Consider the following 15,063-nt stretch of genomic DNA (forward strand, 5'->3'; position numbering starts at 1 on the left):
CCTTCACGGGCCGGCGGCACCGCTACAGCGCGGGCCACCGCCGGCGGCTGCGGGAGGTGCTGGCCCAGCTGCAGGAGGCGACGGCGGCGGCGCGGGCGGCCGTGGCCGACGGGGCCGCGGCCGTGCGGCGCTACGACCCAGCGGAGCACGACGGGCGCGTGTGGTGCCCGTGCTGCGGGCGCGGCGTGCGGCGGGACGGGCGGCGCGGCGGGCTGGCGCTGCCGCACGCCGAGCTGCTGCGGCACTTGGCCGGGTGCGGGGCAGGAGCGGGGCGGGCCGACGCTGCCCGTGCCGGCTTTGGGGCGTGGGCCGGGTGCGGGCGGTGCTGACGGCCTCCCGGTGTCCGCAGGCCCGAGCACCGCCGGGAGACGGCGCGGTTCTGGCGGGAGAACCGGGCGGAGGCGGCGCTGCGGGAGCGGTGCCTGGTGCCGGCCGAGGAGTACGAGCGCCTCGCGCGGGCTCTGGAGCAGGCGCTGGCCGAGCACCAGCGGCGGGAGGAGCAGCGCATCCTCCAGGTACCCGCGGCCGCCTCCCCGCACCGGCACCGCGCGGCCCCGGCCCCGCCGCGCCCGCCTCACCCTCTGTCCCGCAGATGGCGGCGGACATCCGGGAGGCCGAGCGCCGGCAGCGAGAGACCGTGCAAGCCGCGCTGCAGGTCGGTGAGCTGTATCCTGCCCTGGCGGGGAGCGGGCACCGGGTGCGCTCGGGAGGGGCCAGGGCGGCTGGCCGGGGCTGTGCCTAGCACCACAAATACTGTTCCTTCTTCCTGAATTACACTCAGCTTCAACCAGAGCCAGAACTTTGTGCAGGACCTTCTGTCTGCAGGCTCCCCGCAGGACCTGAACGGTGAGCACCACTTTCTTTAGCAGTGGCTGATGCATCTGTGCTCAAAGCACCCGACACTGTCATTACCAGGGTCTTGCAAAGCTTTTGAAAACTTCTGTATGCACTACAGTAAGTGCTGGCCTCTTATTTCAGGGACAGCCCTTGTGGTGCAGAACAGCCTGGCCCGAGCGGAATGCAGACAGGACCTGATTTAGCCTGGATGGAATCGGGCAAGGTTCTGACCTTCATTGGCCACCAGGTAGGGGTGACTGGCTAGCAAACGTGACTTCAATTTCACTGCAAGTCACCTACAGCACATGTCACAAAGCAGAACAAGGGGTGGTCTCCATCACAAAAAGAAACACTTTGTGGATTTGGGCGAGCAGCTAGCCCAGTTTCAGTTTAACTTTCATTAAGCAAACATTCTTTAATATGCTGTGGGGAAAAAAAACAAACTCTCTTTTAAAGAACAGAAGAGCTTTCCTCTCTGCCTTTTTCTAACAGAACTTGACTCTGGAAGGGAATGAAGACAATGCTCTTTTGCTCAGAGATACTCCTAAACATAAAGATTCTCATAAGTATTTTATGTTCCTGTTAACAGGAAACAAAAGGGAAAGGAAATGTCCACACAGGTAAGTGTACCTGCATGATGACTTGCAAATGTCACAGGAAAAACTGGAAGCAGTTGCAGCATAACCAGGAGGTGGCCACTCTTGGCAATATCCCACGTAGTGAAGAAAACACATCAGCATAGTAAAAACTTGTTGCCATTTTGTTGCACAGCTGTAACTCCTTAGGGGTGAGATTACCTTCACCACTGTCTCTATTCTCCTGCATTCTATCTATCCACAAAAACCGTTGATGCTGCTGCTGTGGGGAGTGCATGATTTGGGATGTGATCTGCCGTGGCCAGCTCTTTTTTTCTCAGAACACCCAGAGTTCACCTGGTCACTTGCTTGGTAGCATGAGCAGCAGACAGGAGGAAGAGGGGGCCCTTTTATTCTGTCACAGTTTAGGTTAACTTCAGTGGCTAAGTAAGTGTTCCCTGTGACTTCTAGGAGCAAAACCTCCATGGCTAACAGAGGAAGAAGATGGAAGTAAAGAAATTGGACCTTCCTATGAGGAATTTCTCAAACACAGTGAGCAGCTTGCACATCTTTTAGTTAACTTTACAGTCACTTTAACATGCTAGAGAACCAAAATCAATTTGAAAAACTTTTGCTGAAAAAATATTTGGGCTTTTGAGCATCCTGGTCTAGGGGAAAGTATCCCTATCTGCATACAGGGGGTTGCAGCAAAGGGATCCTTAAGCTCCCTTCCAACCCAAACCACTCCACAATTCTATTTTTATTTTCAGAGGAGAAGCAGAAGCTGAAAAAGCTCCCAGTGGAACGTGTTGGTGCCAACTTTGACCATAGCTCTCAGACAAGTGACAGCTGGCTCCCTTCCTTTGGGCGCGTCTGGAACCACGGCAGGAGGTGGCAGTCCCGGTGAGCTGCAGATGGATCCCGGGGGGACAGGGGGGTTTCTGTCCATGCAAGCCATTCATGGAGAAGGCTCTGAGGTAGCAGCAAACATAACTGGACATCCTGCCACACAGTGCTCGAGGCAGGCAGAGTATCATTCTTGTCCTGGAGCAGCACCAGGAAGCGTGCTCATGGCTGTAAAGGCTGCACATGTGAAGGCATCTGCCTTGTTTTGCTTGGCTCACCTTTCAGACCCACATACTGTCCCACTGGCACCTTTTACTGTGCCAGAACTCTCTGTCAGCTAGCTGGAGCTACCTCTCACGGAGGTAACAAAAATATCGAGGGAGCTTCTGTGCTGGAACACTGTGCACAGCACTGTCTGTCTCCAAGGAGTGTTCATTGTCTAAAGGCTACTGCAGTCTGACTTCTATGCTCTCTTTCAGGCATCAGTTCAGAACTGAATCAGGGGAAAAGAAGAAGAAAAGGTGATCAGATGAGGAACACCAGACACCCAGCTCTGCTGTGGAAAGGCTGACTGTAGGTAGCTGCAGTTTTGTTGCTGACTGCCCTGTAAGGACTCGAGTGTTCATCTGAGCATCACATCTAAAGCCACACCAAGTCAGGTCCTGCCAGCAAGGACAGGCTCCTGTGCATGCCATATGTTCCCTGTCAGAAAGCCTACTCTGTACAGCAAGCAATGCCAGTGGCCTATGCTGACATGGCACATCCTGCTGAAGCAAGAATTTTTTGAGAAATAAACTTCTTTTTTTAAATGCCTCTCAGTTTTTAGACCAACTGAAACTCATTTCAAATGCAGGGTCCATCCTGCAGGCAACTAACGCCAGGTGTTAGATAATTTCATTCATACTTATATTGCTTTACTTCATTTTAACATTTATCCTTTAGATTGCCTAACATCACTAAATGCTGTAGGTGATGTAGAAGTTTCACACTTCCCTTTCAGCAACACATTTGTAACACTAATAGAGACAAAAAAACTGGCTGGTACAGTACAACAGCCACAAACTCTACCAGAATCCATAATAAATAATGCATCAGTAATGAAACATACACACTGTTGAAAAATCAAGAAAAATTATAATCAATAATTTTATTGTGTGCATCTACATATGACACATTGTTGATGAAGCCACTGAAGAACCTGCAAAGCAAGAAGTCCCCAATCAGAAAACAAGGTAAAAGCAGGCTAGCACAAAGCAAACAGTTGGGCAGTTTTATCCAGCAGGAACACTTGGCCATGGGGGAGCACGGAGGACAAGTGCCCATTTGCCCTGGAACCCTCAGAGAGGGGAACAAATGATGCTTTCCCCATCCAATGAGCACAGGGACAAAATCAGAAATGGCTCTTTAATTCCGCAGAGCTGATGTTCCCAGCAGTGTTCCCCCAGGAAGCTGCTTAGGATGTGAGCAAACTACTCTGGAGCGTCTGGAAGAAGAGCCCACCACAGCCACGAGGAGCTGCCCGTTACACACAGCCCAGCTGCTCCTGGCAGCAGAGCTCCGCTCCTGAGCACCCAGCCTCACCTCCCTAGGCGTCCTCCCCTGCTGCAGGCGCATCTCCACCTTTCGTGTTTCGGGTGTAAATCACCTGGGCTCGGTGCTTGGACACCAGTTTGATCAAGCCTATGAAAAAACAGAATTACATCAGTGTGCATGTACTGGCGGATGCCAGGGATGCTGAGGTGCCGCCTAGAGAGGCAGGGCAACGTACAAGAGGAAATAATAGGGGGTACTCATGGGACAGTTCAGATGCTGCAGGAAAGCTGCTGGGCAAGCAAGGAAAACCAAACAGCCAATTCAAGCAGCTTTCTGGTTTTTTTTCAATTTCTGAGTGCTCACCTTTGCTGAGGAGCTCCTGGAGGGCAGCCCGAGCCAGGGAGCCTCGAATCTTCAGCCTTTCTGAGACAACTGCAGGTGTGATGAGCTTGTAGTTGGGCACTTCTTTGCACAGTTTGTCGTAAGTGGCCTTGTCAAACAGGACAAGGTTGTTCAATTTGTCTCTCACTTTCCCCTTGGACCACTTCTACTTGCAAGGAGAGAAAAAACAACACCCCTCTAAGCCATCTTGTAAGCAAGAACAAAAGATGCAACTAAACGACGCCCAAGAACTGCACCATCACACGTTTCCGTATCACATCCCAAACTAAAGGCCTAGTGAGATGCACAAAACTGCCCCTGTAAATGAACGTGCTGCGGATAATACCTACAGTATCTGAGACTACGAGGACTAAAGCCCCCTGTTGCTCAGGTTTAACACTGTAGTGTACAACCCGCCGGCAGATGAAGAGCTCTTTTACCGCGAGCCCGCCCCGCTCCCGCGCCGCCCTGGGGCCCGGCCACGCCGCCCTCGCGCCAGGCCCGGGGACCCGAGCCCTCCGCCCGCCGGCTCCCACCTTCTTCTTGGCTTTGCCGCCGGACTTGTTGACCGGGTCCTTGTCCTTCTTGGCGGACTTGCCCGCATCCTTCTTCTTCTTGTCGTCTTTGGGCGGCTGCGAGAGGGCGAGAAGGATGGGGGGTGAGCGGCGAGGCGCGGGCCCGGCGCCCCGGGCGCCTCGCAGGGGTTCCCGCCCCGCTCCGGGAGCCGCCAGCGCCTCTCGGGGGGCCCGGCCCGGCTCGCCGCCCGCCCCCCGGCCCGGCCGCGCTCACCATGGTGCGGCCGCAGCCTGCTCCGCAAGATGTCGGCGAGAAAGGAAGAGCGCGGCGTGCGGCGGGGGCGGGCCCGGCGCCGGCGCGTCACTGCCGGGGCGGGGCGCGGCCGGGGCGGCGCTGCGGGCGCTGCGCCATGGCGATCTTCAGCGTCTACGTGGTCAACAAGGCCGGCGGCCTCATCTACCAGCTGGACCACTACGCGCCCCGCTCCGACACCGAGAAGACGTTCAGCTTTCCGCTCGACCTCGTCCTGCGCCCGCACGATGAGCGCGTCGTCGTCGCCTTCGGGCAGCGGGACGGCATCCGCGGTGAGGCGGGTGGGAAGGGCCGGGCGAGGCCGGGCGTATTGACGGACGGACGGACTGACTGACCGACAGACTGACTGATGGACGGACTGACTGGCTGACTGATGGACGGACTGGCTGAGTGGCGGACGGAGCGGCTGACTGGCGCTGTCCCCGCAGTGGGTCACGCCGTGCTCGCCATCAACGGCGCCGAGGTGAACGGTCGCTTCACGGCGGACGGGAAGGACGTGCTGGAGTTCCTCGGTAACCCCGCCAACTACCCGGTGTCCATCCGCTTTGGCCGCCACCGGCTCTCCTCCAACGAGAAGCTCATGCTGGCCTCCATGTTCCACTCGTGAGTCGCGGTGTCAGGGTGGGCCGGGCTGGCGCGGGCGGGGCGGAGGGCGCTCAGGGCCTGTCCCCACAGGCTGTTCGCCATCGGGTCGCAGCTGTCACCTGAAGTTGGGAGCTCCGGGATCGAGATGCTGGAGACCGACACCTTCAAGCTGCACTGCTTCCAGACACTGACAGGTACCGTGGGGCCCTGGGCACCGGCACCCTCTGCTTCCTCAGGGCTGTCTGTGCTTGGCCTTCCTTATGCTCCTGGCATTTTGGCTCCAGGGATCAAATTCATGGTTCTTGCTGACCCGAGGCAGACGGGGATAGACGCTCTTCTCCGCAAAATCTATGAGATTTACTCAGACTTCGCTCTGAAGAATCCTTTCTACTCCCTGGAGATGCCAATAAGGTAAGGAAAAGCCCACTTTTAGTAACCTGGCTGCAACCCCTCATTGCTTTCTGCCTATACAGTAGCAAATGCAGACAGTCCTTAAGTAGCAAAACTGGCTGAGGCAAGGGGAAGAAAGCTATAGCACACTGCTGCAGAGAGGACACAGCTCTGAGCTCTTTCCAGTGCTGGTTCTGCCAGGGAAATGAGAGGTGCTCCTCCTTGGCACAAACCCTGCTGTCCTGCCATATATTCAGGCCTATACAAGAAGCTTTAATCTTAACTAAGCACCAAGTCAGACCTTGAGAAGCAGTCATGTTGCTGTGTCATAACTTCCTGAATCTCTCCCTGAAGGATGCAGAGCCAAAGGATGTGGAGATCCTTTGTTAGCTTTGCTAACTCACTTCCATATGTAGAAGTCATCCCTTTTGCTTTTGTGACTATTTCAGGTGCGAGTTGTTCGATCAGAACTTGAAGCTTGCTCTGGAGGTGGCAGAGAAAGCTGGACCCTTTGGACCTGGATCATAGAGAAAGCCTTGCCTGTTGAAGAGATTCATTTGTCTGAAGAGTGGGGCCTCTCCCTTCCCTGGCTGGCCTCTCACAAAGCTCCCCTCTCCACAGCAGAGACTGCACATCCCCAGAACATGCTTCAGTATCTCCCAGAATACCAGTTTATCCCCTTTGTTGTAAAACTTACCTTAAAGAGATTCCTTGGCACCGTTTACATTGGGCCACAGGGCCTTATTTTGCTGTTGCAGCTCTGCTGCATTTGGGTGAAGGAGAAGGTGCAGGACTGTGGCTTTACCACAGTCAGTGCTTTTCTTTCCTGTCATAAATGTACATATGTATTTTTCCTGTATAGCTCGAACTTACAGTCTTGCAGAGGGTTTCTGTGTAGAAGTAATAAGTGTTTACTGATGAGACAAATGGCTGTTTGCTTTCTGTTGCTGGGGACATTGGCACCTGAAGAGGATATGTGGATTTGGCTGGTTTTGCTTGCACCACTCTCCATAAGACAACCAGGGCCCTTGTGACACTGTTCCATTTTTATTTCAGATATAGAAGAAGATCATGTAATTAAGTACAAAATGTAATTCACTTTGATTTACTTAATTAAGGCTAGCTAACTACTCTTGCAATCAAGGTACTCAGCAAAGTACCTGCGTGCAGGTTCTTTACAAAGTGAACTTGCCTTTTTCAGGATCCTAAGACAGTAAATCCTTTTGGGGAAAAATAAGAGTATTCAACAAATTCCTGGTTAAATACCTGAGTGTATTTACTGCAGGGTGCTGTGCCTGACTGCTGAGGCTGACTCAGAGGCAGCCCGAGCCCCTGCCTGCAGCCATGAGAGACACAGCTCTTGACCAGAGCTATCCCAGTCTTCACACCCTGTACTGAAAAAATACAAGCCAATGCTAGAAATGTGGGTTTTCAAGAAACCCAGCTGCACAAAACATGGGTTGGTGGTGGCTGCTGTTGCAATTCCTGCTGCTGGGATAGTTCTGGCTGATTTGCAGAGCACTGGCTACGAGCTGCCTTGGCAGCAGCTGCCTGCCTTGCAAATCATTAACACTGCACACAGACATCATGCCGGGGGGGATCAGTTCACCTCCCAGAGCTTCTCTGAACGCCGTGAGTTCCCTGGAAACGTGCCTGTTCCTAAATGCTGCAGAGAGCCCCGCTGCAGCTCATCCTTGTCCCTCCCTCACTCCTGGAAACTAACCCCACATAGAGCTACAGCCTGCTGCTGTCACAGCTACAGCCTGCTGCTGTCAGAGCTGCAGCCCTGCTGCTGTCCAAGGCTGCCCTGCAGTCACAGCTGCAGCCTGCTGCAGTCACAGCTGCAGCCCTGCTGCTGTCCAAGGCTGCCCTGCAGTGACCATTCCCTGATCTGCTGCTGTCACGTGGCTGAGCACACACAGAGCTCGTGCTGAGGTGACCTGGGACAGCTGTGCTTACGGCAGCTGGATGGGACGGACAGGAGGAAAGGCTCGGTTCAGGGCCCCTGAGCAGCCAAGCTGAACTGATTAATGTCTCAGCTAATGGCTGAGACAAACAGTAATGACAAAACTAGAGGTAAGTGTACCTGAAGCCAGGCATTTCAGACCACTTGTAGTGGGGAAGCTTGGGCTGCAGAGCCTGCTTGCTTCACTAACAGTGCTGTGAGGAAGAGGTACAGTAAAATCATTGCAAATGTAAACTAAGTGAATTATCACATCTTGAGGGAAAAAGTGATCAGTAGCAGGAACCTTGTGCCCTCTGGCACCTGACACTGGACGAGAAGTTGAGACATTTTTATCTAGGTTGCAGCAATAGGTAAACTCACTCCTAGGCCAGTTAAACAAAAACGAGCATCATTCACGTCAGCGTGGGAACATCCTTTCCACCAAGCAGCTTGTCCTCAGTCAGCCTTCTTGGAAATCCGGCCCATCTTGGTGCGGATGTTTCGTAGCAAGAAGAAAGCCACTGTGCTAACAATACAGGTGACTTCAGCCACCCAGAAGGCTGTGGCCCAGCTGTAGTGCTTGGCAATTGTACTGAAAGGCAGTCCAGCCAGGAAACCCCCAACTGCAACGAAAAACAAACACAAAGCTAACAACACTTGTGTGCTCCCATGTTCTCTATCAACAGCTGCTTTTGCATATATAACAATTCCTCAGGCCTGGTTTGAACTTAAAGCCCAAAAACACCTGTTGGGCACAGCAGGAATGCATCCCTGAGGCTTCCAGCTCCATTATCTCTCTCCTTAGGTGCCTTCCCATGACCAGTAGCTTGGCACCTGGGGCTAGACCATGCTTCATCAAGAATATGCAGGGGTTTTGTTTGTTTTTTGGGGAAATGGGTATTACTTACCATTGGCCATGAGGGCCACAATGGCGTGGGAGGTGCCACACAGGTTGGCAGGGGCGCTTTCATTGGCTATGACCCCAAACAGGGCAATCGGCCCATACGAGGAGAACCCAAACACAGCTCCCAGAGTCAGAATCCACAGCTGTCAAAGTAAGCTAAAATCAGAAACAGGATCTGTGCACATCACCACTGTCAGTTAGCAACTGTTGATAATTCTCAGATTCTATACACAGTACCAGGGAGTTCTGACATTTTCAGGCTGACACCAGCTCCCCAGCCTGCTGCCACAAGAGCTCAAGCCTGCAGAGTCCCCACATTAAGTCCCTTGCATTAAGCCCAGCTGCATCTCCAGCACTCCACCTTAGTGGCCAATGCAAGCTCTCCTCCCTGCCACCGTTCTGCCCCCCACACCATGTAACACATCCTGTGCTGACCTGCAAGATCACCACACAACATGGAACAGAAGAGGGCAATGAGCCCATGAAACCACAGGAAAGAACTGTGAACCAGGCTGCTTTCATAAACAAGCCCGGAGCTAACAACTGAAAGCTTTTCTCAGTTTAGATGCATGGGACTGATCAGAGCATGTTTATTTGTGAGACACCTCCTTCTGATGACCTCGATGTTACTAAACCGAGAAACCAAAAAAAAAAAAAAAAAAAACCACAAAAAACCCCAACAGTCTGAACTTCAGTGTTAGCTTATGCTCTAAGAAACCTATCTGGCCTCAAATTATCAGTCTCTTGTTTGCACAACAAAGGATAAGTAACACCTCCACATTACAGCATGCTTTTAGAATTGCAAACACCATTTCAAAAAGCCCAGGAGGAAGTAAGTGCCATCTTATTTTCCAGATGTGAAACAGAAAGGAGTTAGGAAAACACTTGCCAGAAACTAAATAAGAATGCATCTGCCAGACCAGAATCATTCTTTCAGATCTCACCCACAAGACCTCTTAGCTGGCTATATTTTACCTGATGAACAGAGGTCCTCAGAACTTTCTTAAAAGTTACATAGTTAGGCTTTTTAAAGTCAGTTAGTGTACTCAAATTATTGTAAGAAAATGTTTCTTTTACCAAACTTACAGTAATCTCTTCTCAATGCCCTGGTTCTAAGTTCTGAGGTGCTAACCAACCTCTCACGATAGGAGTAAGGCAGACCAGGGAAAGAAGAAAAAGGCAGAAGGAGAAAAAATGCAAGCAGAAACCTCGTGTTCTTTTAGGCCTGTAAGATCAGCTAGAGGTTGCAAGGCTACAGTCCAGAAGTGGTTTTCCTGAAGAAGAAGAAAAAAATGAAAGGAGAAAAGAAGTTTTATTTATTTAGCAATCATAAGGGCAGATGCAGAGCCTGGAAGGCAGGCTGCCCGCAGCAACAGGACAGCAAGAGCACCCCAAGCCAGGCTAAGCCAGCGCTTCTGCAGAGTGCAAAAGAAAAGAAACCCTTGGGAATGGTGAAGAAAACAATCACGCTTTCTGTCATCAAACTCCCCTTCCAGAGCTACCCCTAGGGATGGGCAGCTGCTGCATGTGAATTACCTTGGGAGAGTCACCTGTGACTGTGACCCGGAACAGGAACATGGACACGCACATCCCGGCCATCATGGAGAGCAGCAGCGCGTGCCGGGGGTTCCCGTAGCTCGACAGCCCGGCCTGCGGCACAGGGAAGGACAGCAGGCACTCAGAAACTGCAGGGGCTTCCACCTGCAGTGACCAGCACCGTCCACGGCCCCGCAAGAAACGCGGATGGCACATCAACAGCACATCTGTTGGCACACCTCGTCAGCGTGGTTTAAGGGCTGCACACAGTCAAACTGTGCTAAACAAAAGCTCTCAGTGACAAACGACACTTCAGTTATCAACCACTTCCACCCTGAGTCTGGCTCCAGATCCTACCACTGGATTTTAATGTGGGGCTTTTTTCCAGCCAGAAGACAACTATCAGCAAACAGTCTTTCAACACGAAAATCTGGAGACCACAGTAAAGCAAACAAATTAAAAGAATAAACACCTCAAATCTGACAGGCATATTGCAACCCCTAACATCAGCACACCTACTGCCCAGCACCTTCTGGAGTGTTTGGCAGCTGTGCCCATGCACGTGGCAGACCTGAGCGTGGGCTGGTTTCTCTGCTGTGCTCACAGGGACAGCACCCTGCCTGAGTGCCTTGGTGAAGCAGCTCAGATTGCCACTGTGCTCCCTGCCCAGCATGCCCGAGGCTGCACTTGACTTACTTTTGCTACTGCTCTGTCAGAAAGGTATCCAGCAGCAATGCTTCCCACCAGGCCCCCAATCTCCAAGGCACTCATGTAGGAACTGCCTAGAACACAGACAAAACAAAGAACAGCCCATCAGAAAAGCTGCTGTGGGCTCCAGAGCACTTGAGCAGCTCTGCTGGACACAACCATCTGGCTCATCCTTGTTCAGGAATGCCTGTCTGCCAGTCCCAGGAATGCCCTGGCACTGGGGTGGCTTGGTGCACGCAGTAACTCCATCCCTGAGTTATTTCAGAAGCTGTGTGTATCCAGGCAGACAGCCAGGAGGGGGGCAAACAAGGCCCTCATGTGGAAGGGTCTCTACCCAGGCGAACCCTCGGCAACACCTCCCAGATTGCAGCCCCAGAGATTAATAATGCAGTTTTGCATCTCACCTACAAGCATGGACTGTCCCCTCTCTTGGATCAGGAAGAGCTGTCCCCAGTCAGTACAGCACGTTTTCACTCCAAAAACGACCAGGTAGCCTGTTGAGAGCACCCAGAGGTATGGGGAGAGCAGCAGCTCTGTCAAGGTGCTGTTGTCGCTGGAGGAACCTGTAGGAAGGTCGGGAGGAGTGTCACCACAGCCCAAACCACACCGACCAGCAGCCCAGCAGGCAGCTCTGCAGGCAGGATCAAGGCATGAGAACATCCCCACACAGGGAGGTATTCACAGCTGCTGAATGGTAGTGAATGGCTCTGCCTCCCCCTTGTTCTGGTGATTTCAGAATCTCTTCTGTCATTTTATCCCACATTCATTAAAGATTTGAAAAGAATAATCAAAACACTACTCCCAGTAATTTTCTGTATTACAGTTGCCAGTAAACTCCTCACAAAGGTTGTTAGAAAAATTACCTCTAGATTCTTTGGGAGTGTTTTTTAGCTGTGCCTCTGAAAGGCACTGCACAGATCCAAACAAAGATGCTAACATGAATTTTGCATCAGTCTTCCAACAAACTTGCTCTCCCCAGAGAATGCTCTGGGGAAACAATATTCTTTTCTTATGCAAAGAGGTTCAGTCTGGCAGCACAGGCAGTATGGGACAGCATGGAACACAGGCTGAGTTTCCACTGGCCTTTAAAATCCTACTGAAAACCTGTGTTGCAATTCTCACCTACATGCTCTGCTTTCAGAGGAGTGCCACACTCAGTGGTCTGAACAAACATTTACTAACTACATGTCCTAGGTTAGGGCAGAAACACTGAGCAGAGTCCACCGTGAGCTGGGGTCAAGAGAGCCCAAGGTGGGGTGAGGGGGAAACTGCCTGTCCGCTGCAGGGCGGAGGAGCAGAGGTCAGGCTTAAGGAAGCATTCCTTGCTGCTGTAGCTTTTCTCTCTCCACCACCCCACCAAAACTGCATTCACAATCTGAGCACACAAGGCTCCAAGAAAACAGGGATGCTGGTAGCAGGAAGACATGAAATATATATGGGGAGAGCCAGCCCTGAGCACCTCAGCAACACACAGGTGTCTGCTGGCAGGCTAAGGAGCAAGACTAACACAGGCTAACAGCAGGCTTTTCCCCTGCTCTGCCACAGTCTCAGGAATCCCTACACTAGCCCCTTCCCACAAGATCACAGTGGGCCTTGGTTTATACAATTTCTACTTTCAGTTACCAGAATAAAGCAGCCAAAACCAACCCATTACCACACACCTGCCAAAATGTGACTTCAGAAACTGGGTAGGATGGGGGTGTGGGTATGCTGAGAGTGACACATCTGTACCAGAATACAGACAGAAGGCACTGCATCTTCTGCTGCAGCTGCCTGCTTGCATCCAAGTCACAGGCTCACCTTTCTTCCCTTTCTTGGCTCCTTGCTCAATGTTGGGCAGCCCAACATCTGCCGGCTCGTTTTTAATCAGGACAAGGCAAACAAAAGAGACAACCATGCAGGTGAAGCCAGAGAAGGACAAAGTCTTGCGCCAGTCGTAGTTCATAGACACAAGAGCAGCGACAATGGGGCCTAAGCCTCCAGCCAAGTTCATGCTTGTAGACAGGATTGCCCACCAAGTCCCAAACTGGGAAGGCTCAAACCACTGTGCAACAAGAAAAACAGCATGAGGTGTAAGAGAGTGACAGCACACCTGAAAACCCTCCCTTGAAGCCCATGATGTGGGGTTGGGGCAATTCAGACACAGAACTCCAAAAGCAGGTGGAGGGAACACCCACACCTCGCTACTTTAGTCATGCAGGGAACTCCAAACGTTACTCAAGTGTCAGCTGTAAGAGCCTGACAGGTGTTCACACTGTGAGCCAGCTCAAAGTTATTTCCATTTACAGACCATGAAACTGAGACGTGGGGCAGGAGAGGCAAGTTTAAGAGCACATGGTTTTGTGTACTCACTTGCTAGGAACAGCGTCCTCCTGGAGAGGTCTGCTGGCTCAGGAACTTGGATGGATACGCAGAGAGTCACAGGGTAACCTTAGGACTCGCTGTTGCATTAAGTGTCAGACATGATGGGCTCTGCATTGCAACCAGCACTCAGAGCCAGAACCACTTGGGTGGCTCTTGTCAGCAGGAAAATGTCTGAGATCTACATTCATGAATATCTTCAGAAAACACCATGGCTGATATATCTGTTATTTGGGCCCTTCTTTTCTGTGCACTCAACTGTCCTGCACAGCCCTCTCCTCATCATTTAGGGGAGGCCAGGTGCCTCACAGAAGGGCAACAAAATTGTTTATCTCTTCCCCACCCTGCCCCACAAGTACATGCAGTACATTCATTCCTGGATTTTACATCTTCCGTGAGGGATCAGCATAAAGCTAACCAAACTCCTTTCCTTCTGTCCTTGGGAGAAATCAATCTGCTCCTTTCAGATTGTCACAAACCCCAAGTACTTACAGCTCAGAGACTCATCTCACATCATTCCTCCACCTTACCCAGTTTTCTACTTGAACCACCTGTGATTTGGAATTCCCAAGTTGCCCAAGCGTGCAGATGGAGCTGTGCTCACTGCCCCCTGACCCACAGCAAACCCTGACTTGCACCAGCAGAGACAAGCAGTCCTGTGTGTCCACGCCTAAAATACTTAATTCCCACAAAGTCTGCCTCAACGGGGCAGAACCCTGGTACCAGGAGACGTTACCAAACTGAGCTACCCTCAAGGCACACAGGGGCAAGGGCTACAGGGTGAGTCTTTGCTAGAATAAGTAGATCCCCGTGCACAGAAAGTTGTTCCACAGGCAGCAGAATGCAGACAGTGCTCTAGACCTCCTTTGCTGGAAGGAGTGAGAAAAGCTGCAAGTCCCTCTGGGTTCTGGGCAAGCATGGTGTGGCCAGCGCTGTTGCCAGGACAGGTCAAGAGAGCAGCGGCGAGTTCCCTGCCCTTGTCAGCACCCACCTTGCGCAGGATCTTCCCGCAGGGCGGCCAGCCCAGCCCCTGGGCCAGCCCGTTGAGGAACCAGAGCCCGGCGAAGGCCGTGACGGTGGAGCTCCAGGAGAAGACCACGTTGACCAGGCCCACCATGAGGAGGCCGGAGGAGAAGAGCCAGCGGGCGCTCATCTGGTCCGACAGGACGCCGCTGATGAACTTGCTGATGGCGTAGGCCGCAGACTGGCTGCTGGTGATGAGACCTGCGGCGGGCAGAGCCCAGGGGCGCCTCAGCCCGCGGCTCGGCCCCTCCGGCCCGGCGGGGCCCCGGGGCCCGGCCCCCACACTCACCCAGCTCGTCCTTCCCCAGCGGCACCTCGGCCATGACGGCGGGCATGACGAACGAGAAGGTTTTGCGGTTGAAGTAATAGAGCGTGTAGCCCACGAACATGGCCGCGAAGATCACGGCCCGGTACCGCCCGTACCCGCCGGCCGCCATCGCTCCCGCGGGGCCGCACCGCTCCGGGCGCACCGCACGCACGGACGGACGGACAGGGACGGACAGACGGGCGGAGGGACGGGCGGACACGGCCCCGCCCCGGCCCCGCTCCCGGCCCCGCTCCCGGCCCGCCCGCTCCCGGCCCCGCTCCCGGCACTCCCGGCCCTCCCGGCC

The 15,063-nt window shown here is 53.1% G+C and overlaps 4 protein-coding genes across 6 annotated transcripts; 2 read left to right on the forward strand and 2 right to left on the reverse strand.

The window, feature by feature from the left end:
- Window positions 1–2: 2 nt before the first annotated feature.
- On the forward strand, window positions 3–3,067 carry CENATAC (centrosomal AT-AC splicing factor; the record flags this gene model as incomplete). The annotated part of the gene is made up of 9 exons (XM_041458089.1): window positions 3–253; window positions 350–515; window positions 593–655; window positions 782–846; window positions 979–1,084; window positions 1,427–1,457; window positions 1,884–1,964; window positions 2,183–2,315; window positions 2,738–3,067. Coding segments are annotated over 9 exons (942 nt in total), but the record flags the coding sequence as incomplete, so codon positions are not given.
- Window positions 3,068–3,390: 323 nt separating this feature from the next.
- RPS25 (ribosomal protein S25) lies at window positions 3,391–5,109 on the reverse strand. The gene is made up of 5 exons (XM_041458184.1): window positions 4,962–5,109; window positions 4,709–4,804; window positions 4,155–4,338; window positions 3,840–3,938; window positions 3,391–3,456 (listed from the first exon to the last, which is right to left on the reverse strand). The coding sequence occupies exons 1-4, from the start codon at window positions 4,962–4,964 to the stop codon at window positions 3,844–3,846; spliced, it is 378 nt and encodes a 125-aa protein (XP_041314118.1). The 5' UTR covers window positions 4,965–5,109; the 3' UTR covers window positions 3,391–3,456; window positions 3,840–3,843.
- On the forward strand, window positions 4,988–6,898 carry TRAPPC4 (trafficking protein particle complex subunit 4). The gene is made up of 5 exons (XM_041458183.1): window positions 4,988–5,272; window positions 5,429–5,603; window positions 5,676–5,779; window positions 5,870–5,996; window positions 6,425–6,898. The coding sequence occupies exons 1-5, from the start codon at window positions 5,098–5,100 to the stop codon at window positions 6,501–6,503; spliced, it is 660 nt and encodes a 219-aa protein (XP_041314117.1). The 5' UTR covers window positions 4,988–5,097; the 3' UTR covers window positions 6,504–6,898.
- A 105-nt stretch (window positions 6,899–7,003) lies between these two features.
- Window positions 7,004–14,981, reverse strand: SLC37A4 (solute carrier family 37 member 4). Of its 3 annotated transcripts, XM_041458181.1 has the most exons (9): window positions 14,742–14,980; window positions 14,421–14,653; window positions 12,869–13,112; window positions 11,473–11,631; window positions 11,057–11,142; window positions 10,361–10,474; window positions 10,033–10,098; window positions 8,829–8,967; window positions 7,004–8,543 (listed from the first exon to the last, which is right to left on the reverse strand). In XM_041458181.1, the coding sequence occupies exons 1-9, from the start codon at window positions 14,887–14,889 to the stop codon at window positions 8,377–8,379; spliced, it is 1,356 nt and encodes a 451-aa protein (XP_041314115.1). In that variant the 5' UTR covers window positions 14,890–14,980; the 3' UTR covers window positions 7,004–8,376. The 3 variants fall into 3 exon arrangements, 2 of the variants coding, with proteins under 2 accessions (XP_041314115.1, XP_041314116.1); XM_041458182.1 differs by lacking the exon at window positions 10,033–10,098 and having other exon boundaries at window positions 14,742–14,981; XR_005954376.1 differs by lacking the exon at window positions 7,004–8,543 and having other exon boundaries at window positions 8,844–8,967; window positions 9,911–10,098; window positions 14,742–14,981.
- Between the last annotated feature and the right edge of the window lie 82 nt (window positions 14,982–15,063).

Source organism: Pyrgilauda ruficollis, unplaced genomic scaffold (assembly GCF_017590135.1).
Source record: "Pyrgilauda ruficollis isolate IOZ18807 unplaced genomic scaffold, ASM1759013v1 scaffold126, whole genome shotgun sequence".
NCBI classification, from domain to species: domain Eukaryota; kingdom Metazoa; phylum Chordata; class Aves; order Passeriformes; family Passeridae; genus Pyrgilauda; species Pyrgilauda ruficollis.

Coding starts and splice junctions, on each gene's coding strand:
- RPS25 (XM_041458184.1), bottom strand. Junction 4,339..4,708: donor GCGGCAAAGCCAAGAAGAAG/GTGGGAGCCGGC, acceptor CCTTGCAAGTAG/AAGTGGTCCAAGGGGAAAGT. Junction 3,939..4,154: donor CCAGGAGCTCCTCAGCAAAG/GTGAGCACTCAG, acceptor GTTTTTTCATAG/GCTTGATCAAACTGGTGTCC.
- SLC37A4 (XM_041458181.1), bottom strand. CDS start 14,889: ATGGCGGCCGGCGGGTACGGGCGGTACCGGGCCGTGATCTTCGCGGCC. Junction 14,654..14,741: donor GCTGGGGAAGGACGAGCTGG/GTGAGTGTGGGG, acceptor TGCCCGCCGCAG/GTCTCATCACCAGCAGCCAG. Junction 11,143..11,472: donor GGGACAGTCCATGCTTGTAG/GTGAGATGCAAA, acceptor TCTGTGTTCTAG/GCAGTTCCTACATGAGTGCC.
- TRAPPC4 (XM_041458183.1), top strand. CDS start 5,098: ATGGCGATCTTCAGCGTCTACGTGGTCAACAAGGCCGGCGGCCTCATC. Junction 5,273..5,428: donor GCAGCGGGACGGCATCCGCG/GTGAGGCGGGTG, acceptor CTGTCCCCGCAG/TGGGTCACGCCGTGCTCGCC. Junction 5,780..5,869: donor CTGCTTCCAGACACTGACAG/GTACCGTGGGGC, acceptor TTTTGGCTCCAG/GGATCAAATTCATGGTTCTT.